The following is a 9,197-nucleotide window of genomic DNA, read 5'->3' as shown; positions in this document are numbered from 1 at the left end:
TTTTGCACACTTATTCCACTTATTCCTAGTGTGCCACTGGTTACATTGCCGCGTGCCAGGGGTTGCCGACCCCTGATATACAGTATTGATTGCCCTTCCTCCTTATCTTCCAACCATTTGGACGCAAACTTGCATTTCCCCATAACGATGTTGCTTAGCAACCGGCGTAAACGGACCTTCGCACGCTATCAAGCAGTGAGCGTGAGATGTCCTGTTCAGATGACGTCAAATCCAACGGGATGCCATAAATAAACTCCACAGAATCACACTACACATCTACGCAATGATTACATTCAGGCAGACTGTAGAATACAACCTCTTTGGACAAGTTATATACTTATTGAAAACAAGATACAACATTTAATACCTTGGAAAATGCCGTTTAATAGCCTTCATTTTCGCTAAATTGATTTATCAACTTTTAATANGTGTGTGTGTGTGTGTTGTGTAGTGTGTGTGTGTGTGTGTAGTAGTAGTGTAGTAGTAGTGTAGTAGTAGTAGTAGTGTGTGTGTGTGTGTGTGTGTGTGTGTGTGTGTGTGTGTGTGTGTGTGTGTGTGTGTGTGTGTGTGTGTGTGTGTGTGTGTGTGTGTGTGTGTGTGTGTGTGTGTGTGTGTGTGTGTGTGTGTGTGTGTGTGTGTGTGTGTATATTAATAGCTATATTCCACACTCACGTCCACTGGGAGAGGTATCCCTGGTATGTGATCCATCCCTGTTCGTTAGTGCCCACCGTGTGGTTGACATCCGGGCCCCAGGGCATGTAGGGAAACACTTTGAACAAGTCCTTCACCTCCTCTGGTGACAGCGCACAATCTTTGTCCTGGGTCGTACCAAGCGCACACAGTTACAGTCACACATTTGAACATAAGAAAACAGAATAAGCGGTATCAAGCATTTTAAATAACAGTAACAGGTATGTAGATTCATTGCCAATCACTCACTTTGTCATGTTTGTCGAAGACACTCTGGAGGAAGAGGTAAGCGTTGTGATTGAGCTCTGTGGTGCAGTCCGGGGGGATCTTTACCCTGCGATACAGGGACACACAGAAACAACCACTTTCAAAAGGGGACAAAGGAAGAAAGAATCTCACTAAATCACTTCAAATACCAGGCACTCAACCAGAACACATCTGTTAACAAGAGGAGATGACTGATAGAAATTACATCATTTCAACAGAGGAACACGACATCCATAAGATGATGACGATGAATGATAACTTAATAAAAACACTTTTATGTATCATTTTGTAAAGTTATAAATGAAACAGGGCTGCAATAATGTGACTGATGAATCTGGATCCATTAGGCATGACACATTTTTGTAAAAATATATTTGTTTGCAGCATCTTTCGAGCTGCAACCATTATTATTATTCTGTGACTATTTTTGATTTGTATTAACTGTTTGCAAGTCGAATTTCAAGGAAAAATGAACAATATCCTTTTGTTCAAAATGTCTGATTATTTTCTTTGATGTTGTAAAACAAAGACTACCAAGCTACCAATAACCCTTGTGTTTTTAAATGTGCACTTACATGGGGAACAGGTATTCCTGTGTGAGCTCCAGGTCGTCGTCATATCCAAACCTCCTCAGCACCGTCCAGGTGGTCTCGTGTCGGCCTCGCTGGATGAAGAGGGTGTGGAGGAACAGGAAGCCTGATATAGAAGACACAAAAAAGTAATAAGCAAACGCCTACAAATATAATCAGGAAAGGAGAAGGCATTTTGAGGGGATATGAAGGGGAATAGGTAATACTTTGGACGATGGAGGAAATAGGAGGAAACTAAAACCATCGAGGAGTTTCTGACCTTTGAGTGTAAGTCCGTCGTCGTTGACTCCATCCGTCATGTTTCTCCTGACCACATTCTTCACATCCTCTAAAGCCTGAGGCGCCAGCGGTGTATTGAAACACGTTCTCTGAACAAACAAGCCATGCATAGTGTGCCGTGAGAAAGCTGATGGGTGTTTTTATGTTTGGTTCATGTTTAAATCTGCCACATTTTCTATCTATTCATGAACAACTGGTCGACAGTGACACTATTAAAGTGGAGAGCCTTACCTGGAAGAAGTTGAGCTCATTGTCATTGAGGATGCCGTCGTTGTCCAGGTCAGACACTTTAAAGATTCTAGTTAAAGACTTGATGCAGGAAGGCTTCAACTGTAATAAAGAAGAAATATAATTATCAAGGTGGTTAAATGTACTTATACAGAAATGCTTAAATCAACAGTAAGCATAGTGGCAGCTAACGCTAGGGGATGCACCAACACAACTTGTTGTCATCTCAGGGTATCTGCCATACTAGACACATCACTTAAGGCTCCTTTGACCCCTAGTTTAAAATCTAAACACAGCTCATCGACTGGTATCATTGTTATGTAATGTGAGGCCAGGGCTTTCCGTGAGTCAAGTCACACGTTTACATTTTCCTTCATTCTTTTGGCTTGCTGGGGTTTATAGATGAACTCAGAAACGTTGGTGTATTATGGGATTAATGTTGAGCACATTGAGTGTGGACCGTGTTGAGCTACTATTGGACTGAAAGACAGTCTCAACCTATTTGCAGGTTTGTCCTTAGCTGGATGTTAATCTCAGAAAGTCTTTAAGGCTCTCACCTCCTTCTCCTCCGGGCAGTACAGGGGTCCCGTCGGGTGGAGCACAGCCTTCTGGGCGTAGTAGAACAGCTCCGAAATGTTCTTCAGGTTTTTAGCAGAGCACTGAGGGGAAAGAGGGCAGATGTGTGGGAATAGAGGACAATTATCAGGCAATGCATCTCCATGGAATTTAAAAGTTCACTTCGAAAAAAAAGTCTATTACTATAACCTCCACAACAATCAAAGTTAGTTGAGTTAGTTGAATACACACTTTAACAATGTCAATAGAGGCTTCAAGCTCTGAAATAAGAGTTAGTCAAAATGTATGTTGGAAAGTAACTAAGTACATTTACTCAAGTTGAGTACAACTCAGAGTTATTTTCTTTATGTTTGCTACTTTATATTTCTACTCCACTATATTTCAGATAAGAATATTTGATATACTAACATTACTTCATTTATTTGGCAGGTGTAGTAAAAATAGAAATATTGAGAGCATATCAAATACAAAAATATTTTTAAAAATCTGTAAAATAGTCTATACAAGAAATAAGTGCAGCTTACACACATTCAAGAAAATAACACAGACAAACAAATGTGGGATTAAGAATGAGTACAGAACTGTTTTCCATTATTTGTGAAGTTCAACTTAAGAAGAATTTTGAATCCAGAACTTTCAATTGTAAGTGCAGAGTACTGCAGTTTTACCTAAAAAAAACATTGTAAAATGGTTGACACTGACAAAGAAACAGATATATAAATAACTTGGAGAAGCAGGAGTTACAGCCAATCAGGGGCCCTGGTTGGACACTGAGCTAGCAGTAAAACATTAGTGCGTGTGTGTCCCCAGGTGAGTGTCCCCTAACTGAATCACTGCATGTGCCTTCTCTCACGTCCTCCTCCTCTCCCTCTGTAACCTTGTTACCCTCTCAACACACTCGCAGTCCATCAGTCAGCAGACGATGGCCTTAGAGAGCGGGGTTCAGAGAAATAAATCTATCAACCACTCAGTCAGAAGGTAAGTGGAGTCAGGAGCTGGAGCGCAGCGGGGGGGGGCGATCTGTCCAGCACAGAGCCAGCCTCTCTGACAGTCACTGCTTATATTGGATTTCATTGGATGCCAATTAATTGCTCTTAAGTGCTTCATCAAAGTACTTTCTCTGATATTTAACTGAGTTGGACATCCACACAGCTCTGCCTCAATAGACCAAAAAGGTTTTTATCTGTGTGTGTGTGTGTGTGTATCGATGTCTTACCTCTACACATGTCTCGATGTCCTGGTATTGATTCATGATTGGCAGGATGGTCTCCATGCTGCTGTGTTCCACCAGGTCCGACTTGTTCCCCACTAGGATCAGTGGTACTCTGCAGAGAAAGTATTTATAACTACATTATAGAGCCAGCACCATAGGTCCATTAAACAATTAGTTAATTGACAGAATAAATTATAGGCAGCTTTTTTAATGCCAAGAATTGTCTGGTTCGCCTCTCCAGAGTGAGGATTTGCTGTTTTTCCCTTTTTTATATGAATGAGAATGGTTTTTGGGGGATTTTGAACTATTGGTTTGACAAAATGTATTTATGAGAAAATGGTTATTAATTGATATTAAAAATAGTCATTAGCAGCCCTACTAGAATATGTTGTCATAACGCATATTCGCTTTATTTACCTTGAAATCATCTTTTAAAAAATGTCATCTTTAAACAACACATCAAATTAATCTGTATTCATTCATTTAATTTACAATAATTAGCATTGGTAAAACAGAAATAATGATTCTATATTTTAAAGTGTGGCATGCAGTTAAGTCAGTATTAGCTCAACAATGGTAAGCCCTCTTTTGGACAATAATCTCAAAATCCTTAGCTCCCAGCACTCTGATTTCAAGTCTGCAATGAAGTGAACCACAAGGAAGACGAACACACATCTATTAAAATGGCTGAACACACACCTGCTATCCTTGTCTGTTCTGTCATTTATGAGAGGGATCCAGTGGCTTGTCACCTAGAGGAGCAAAGCACAACTTCAAACACTGCAGCGGCACAAACACATTTATTTTCTCAGACTAAGATGATTAGAAAAAGCTTGCCTTGTTTAAAATTCCAGAAATACTTCAGTCGTGTATTTGATTAACTCTACAGAGTACAGAAAGACGCCATGCTCACCTTTTCAATGGACTTCTTGTTGTTGACAGCGTAAACTATGCAGATAACATTGGCCTGTAAAGACAAATATCAATATCAACAATGTGTTCAGGCATTACTGAACCAGAGGAAAGTGAGAATTAGGTCAAACATACCTTTGATATTTCTTGGAACAGCTGCTCTTCTGTCTGTTCTGCCTCTATACGGTGTCAAAAAGGAAACATCACTACAGTAAATAATATGTAATCAAGCTGTGCTGTTACCAAATTAATCTATTACTCAGATTATACTCGGTAGGGATTATTACAAATATCAGACATGCAGCCCATGTGTGTGGTAGGTGGGAGATGTACCTGAATAGTCCACAATGTGTGTGGGCACCCTCTCTGGGGTGACATCAGCTGGGATGGTGATCTCCTCAGCTCGAAGGGGAACCTGGGAGATAGAAAAAGACGATTAATTATTCTGGACAACAAACACACATCTAAAAATATAACATGTGTTTTTCCCCTTTTTTTAACCCTCATGGTTCTGACATCACCAAATAACATTCAGACAAATCTACAGACAACCGCCCATCCCATATTAATTTGATCAGGATGCAGCATAAATGATTTCAACGGTATCCATCCCCTGATTTCCTGTTGTTACATACCTCATCAGGAAACTCCTCACTGACCAGAGACATGATCAGCGATGTCTTCCCCACCTTGGCTGTACAGACGAAGGACAAAGAAATGTGTCGTTACAATCTGGAATTACATACATCTTTGACTGACAATGGGTTCATTAACACGTGACCTCTCCTCCATTTCTATTGAGTGCTCTGGGTAATGTGTTAAGTTACAGAGCGCAGACCAGAGCAGCTGAAGCAGGGTCAGAGCTGAAGCCGAGTGCAACGGTTCCCAAAGAGCATTCACTGAATTCCAGCTCGGAGCAAGGAAACAACACATGGTGGAGAAATACAGTCTGAGAGTAGAAAGGTTAGACTAAGAGCTGCACGTGTATTCTAAGTAACTCATTTGAATTGGATATTTTAAGTGAATTCTCCACATTTACTCTTAATTATCATCACTTCACAACATTCTCTTTTAAATGACCTAGAATAAGCTTATTTCTACACCAGAACAAATGCTAGTAAAAAGAAAAAAGAGCAATCAAAACAACAACAAATCATCCAACTCTTTTACAATGTAATCACTATAGATATATTAAAACATAAATATTCTAACAGACATAATAACATTCATAAGTTGCCATTTCTTGTATTGAATGATTGGATTTAAACTATTCATTGATTATCCAATTAGTCTATCACTCTAATTATCTTGATGCATGGTTTTTTCTGTTTTCTATATTATTATTGGAAATGTAATGTTTTGGAGTTATATTTTTGGACTGCTGGTTAGATAATAAACATCACTTTGAAAACATCTTGGTGCCTGGGAACTGAAAGGGTATTTTTATGAACACAATAGAGAGCAAACAATGAATTGAACAAATGGTCGTCAGATTGATCAATCAGGAAACGGATCCCTTTAAGCCCCAGGTTGCAGCCCCTCTGGTTCCTCAGTGTCTTCACAGATCTGTGACCCCACAGACTCTGATGAACTTTACAACTCTGGCGAAGGCACATATTATTTAGCGTTCCTTTTTTCAGGAACAGTCAGTACCAACTCGCCTTATGTGACAAAGTAGGGCATCAGGCATAGCCTTAACTGAAGTAGAAATAGTACTGACAACACACGCTTTCAAGAGAACAAACAGACCAGGCGATAGAGTTGTTCAACTATGAGTGTGTCGCCTTTATGGCTTTACTCCGCCCTCACATCGAGTTCCTGGGGAAAGTTAAGATCTTGTAATAACAAAGACCCAATATTCACTATATTTATGTTCTTGTTTATACAATCTAAATCAATTACACAGCAGGCTAGAAATAAATACCGCCTTCATACTACTTAAGTGCCTTTGTAAAGCATTTACACCTGGGAGCATTGTTATTTCCCACAGCCTGAACATGAGATAATGTCTGCTCATGAGAAGTAGCTTATTGAGATATGGCAGCACATGGAAACACTCGTGATAAGGTATGATGCACTGTGAGATACTTAAATGGAAACAGCAGACAGAAACCAAAGCTCAGGATATTTATTCTTATCAAAGTCTTTTGTTTTAGTATATTGTACACAGTGTGTTTTCATGTACACTGTGTTTAGTACAATATGTTCAGTAGTTTGGCATATTATAGAGTATGTTATAATGTGGAGATACTCCTCTGAGGTATGTTTGACTGATAATGTGTATATATTGCTTTTACATTTTGAATGTCTATCCTTAAGATTTGCTGTGACAAAATAATAACCCAACTTGGGATAAATACAGTAGCCTATCTATCTATCTATCTATCTAACCAGGGCTAAAACAAATTTTAATTAATATTTTAAATTCTCTTATTTTCTAAATCCCCCTTTCAGTCTTTAAAATGTCAGAGATGCATTACAAAATCATAGTGTTTTTTCACCATGTGTATTTCCTAAATATCTATCTATCTATTCACTGGGTGCATCTGCTAGCTGTAGCCTCTAGCTACCTCACTAGCATGTTAGCTAATAAAGCGTTCACCAGCTTCTGGATTAAAGGCTACTTACGTTCCCCCACAAGCAGTATCCTCACGTCCTTCCTCATGTTTTCTCTTGCTTCCTTCAACAGAAAGGACAGTGTTTATTGTCTCATGAAGTCCTCTGGATAGCGTCCTCCTCTAGCAGCAGGCCCGCGCACTGAAGTCCTGTCAAACTCTCCTTTGTAGGACAAAACGGACGGACAGTTTTTGGAGGTCCTCCGTGTTTTCTACGCTCTTCTTGTTAACGAACGACTGTTCAGCTCGGGAGTAAATGTCATTCAGAGACCAGTGTGGGCCACATGTCTCTGTAATTTCACGTTAATCACACTCTTTTCGGCGCTTGTATAGCATTTCGCAGTGGATGTTACATGGGAATGTCCGACCTCCAACACCCGGCAACTACAGCAAGCCGGACAGGACAAACTTCAGCTGGATGAAAATCGCGTTATGCTGCTCTCTTGTGCCAAATAGAGGAGCTGCATGTGTTCGTGATTTCTTATCCAGTGGTGCATAGGCAAAGATATCTCAATCAAAAATCCCATACCTTACACTCCTGTTATTGAGTTTCAGGTAATAGCAAAACCTTATATAGCAACACCATTTTTGACGCTCATAAACAGTTATAACTGGCTCTGAAGATAAATTAAATATTATAGCAACTCAAAGATATTGTTAAAGATACGTGCAATTGTAACTTTCAGAGCATTGAAAGTATGTGTTATAAATGTTGTTGTATCCAGAATACAAGGCTACCAAGCAAAAAAACAGAAATTAAGATATAAATGTAGAAATACATTGAGATATATAATAATGTGTGTTCTGTTTTATTCTCAACTTTTATTTATTTTTTTACACATTGATTGATTTATTTCCTTATTTATTTATTTTTTGTTGTATTTATTACCACATTTATTTATTTCAGTTCTTTTTACATTTATTTATTCTTGTATTTTTGTATTCCTGTATTTATTCATGTGTTTACGCATTTATTTATTTGTTACTTATGTCATGTTCTGTCTTCCATAAGTCTACAAAAGACTCAACATGGATATTCTCNTCAGGGAGATTAGTTGAGGGAATCCTTTATATATATATATATATTAATGTTGGTATAATGAGTAATGTGCTAATTTTATAAACACACTTGTCTTCTTGCATGTCTGGTTAAAACGGATTAAATATTTTCGTTATTGTCTTGTTTTTCTCCGTTTGTTGCGTATTATTGGACATTGGTATTAATGGACATGTGTGTTGTGTTTATGGATGCATCTAATCTAATTTAACTCTGAACATTTACTAAACATCAGAATAAATATCAAATGTAAACAGATTCACTGAGCAGCTACTATTTATGTCAATAATAATAAACATGTTTCAATCATCATTGCACTAAAGTTCAAGACAAAGTATAGTAACATTATCATGATTTAATAAGTTGCATTTGCAATAATATTACATTATATATTAATATAATAATACTGTTGAATAATGTTCAACTGCTGTTTGTTAAAAAAGGTCAAACTAATCAGGGAATTAGGTAATTGAATATGTTTAATATGTAATGTTATATTACAGTATTTGCATATTTGTAAGAAAATAAGAAACGTAAAAATATCACATGGTAAAAATAGCATGATACAATACATATGTGTTCATCTCATGTCAACGGTTTTTGATCATAAGTGTGGATTTTCACATAAAGATACAGTATTTCCTGAAGTCTCAGATGAAGCATCAGATCTATGTCTAAGTCTATACTGAGATGATTTTTGAAAGCTCAGCTTGCGTGACCTCCGTGAAGCAGTTTAGGGTTGGTGCATTTGATGGAGCAAGTACAGGATG

The 9,197-nt window shown here is 38.2% G+C and overlaps 1 protein-coding gene across 1 annotated transcript in view; it reads right to left on the bottom strand.

Moving 5' to 3' along the window:
* LOC104960765 (mitochondrial Rho GTPase 1-A-like) overlaps positions 1–7,769 on the bottom strand; it is a 19,324-nt gene extending 11,555 nt beyond the window's left edge. Inside the window, exons 1-13 of the mRNA XM_010788923.1 lie at positions 7,384–7,769; positions 5,391–5,449; positions 5,089–5,170; positions 4,891–4,934; positions 4,757–4,810; positions 4,543–4,595; positions 3,847–3,955; positions 2,612–2,713; positions 2,058–2,156; positions 1,807–1,915; positions 1,533–1,653; positions 940–1,024; positions 672–818 (exon numbers count right to left, since the gene is read on the bottom strand). Coding sequence (XP_010787225.1) covers positions 672–818; positions 940–1,024; positions 1,533–1,653; positions 1,807–1,915; positions 2,058–2,156; positions 2,612–2,713; positions 3,847–3,955; positions 4,543–4,595; positions 4,757–4,810; positions 4,891–4,934; positions 5,089–5,170; positions 5,391–5,449; positions 7,384–7,420 — 1,101 coding nt within the window. The 5' untranslated portion in view covers positions 7,421–7,769. The remainder of the gene's footprint in view (positions 1–671; positions 819–939; positions 1,025–1,532; positions 1,654–1,806; positions 1,916–2,057; positions 2,157–2,611; positions 2,714–3,846; positions 3,956–4,542; positions 4,596–4,756; positions 4,811–4,890; positions 4,935–5,088; positions 5,171–5,390; positions 5,450–7,383) is intronic.
* Between the last annotated feature and the right edge of the window lie 1,428 nt (positions 7,770–9,197).

The sequence above is a fragment of the Notothenia coriiceps genome, unplaced genomic scaffold (genome assembly GCF_000735185.1).
Source record: "Notothenia coriiceps isolate Sejong01 unplaced genomic scaffold, NC01 NC01_scaffold00001417, whole genome shotgun sequence".
NCBI lineage: Eukaryota > Metazoa > Chordata > Actinopteri > Perciformes > Nototheniidae > Notothenia > Notothenia coriiceps.
The sequence above is the reverse complement of the archived record's forward strand: the minus strand, read 5'-3'. Positions and strand labels throughout refer to the sequence as shown.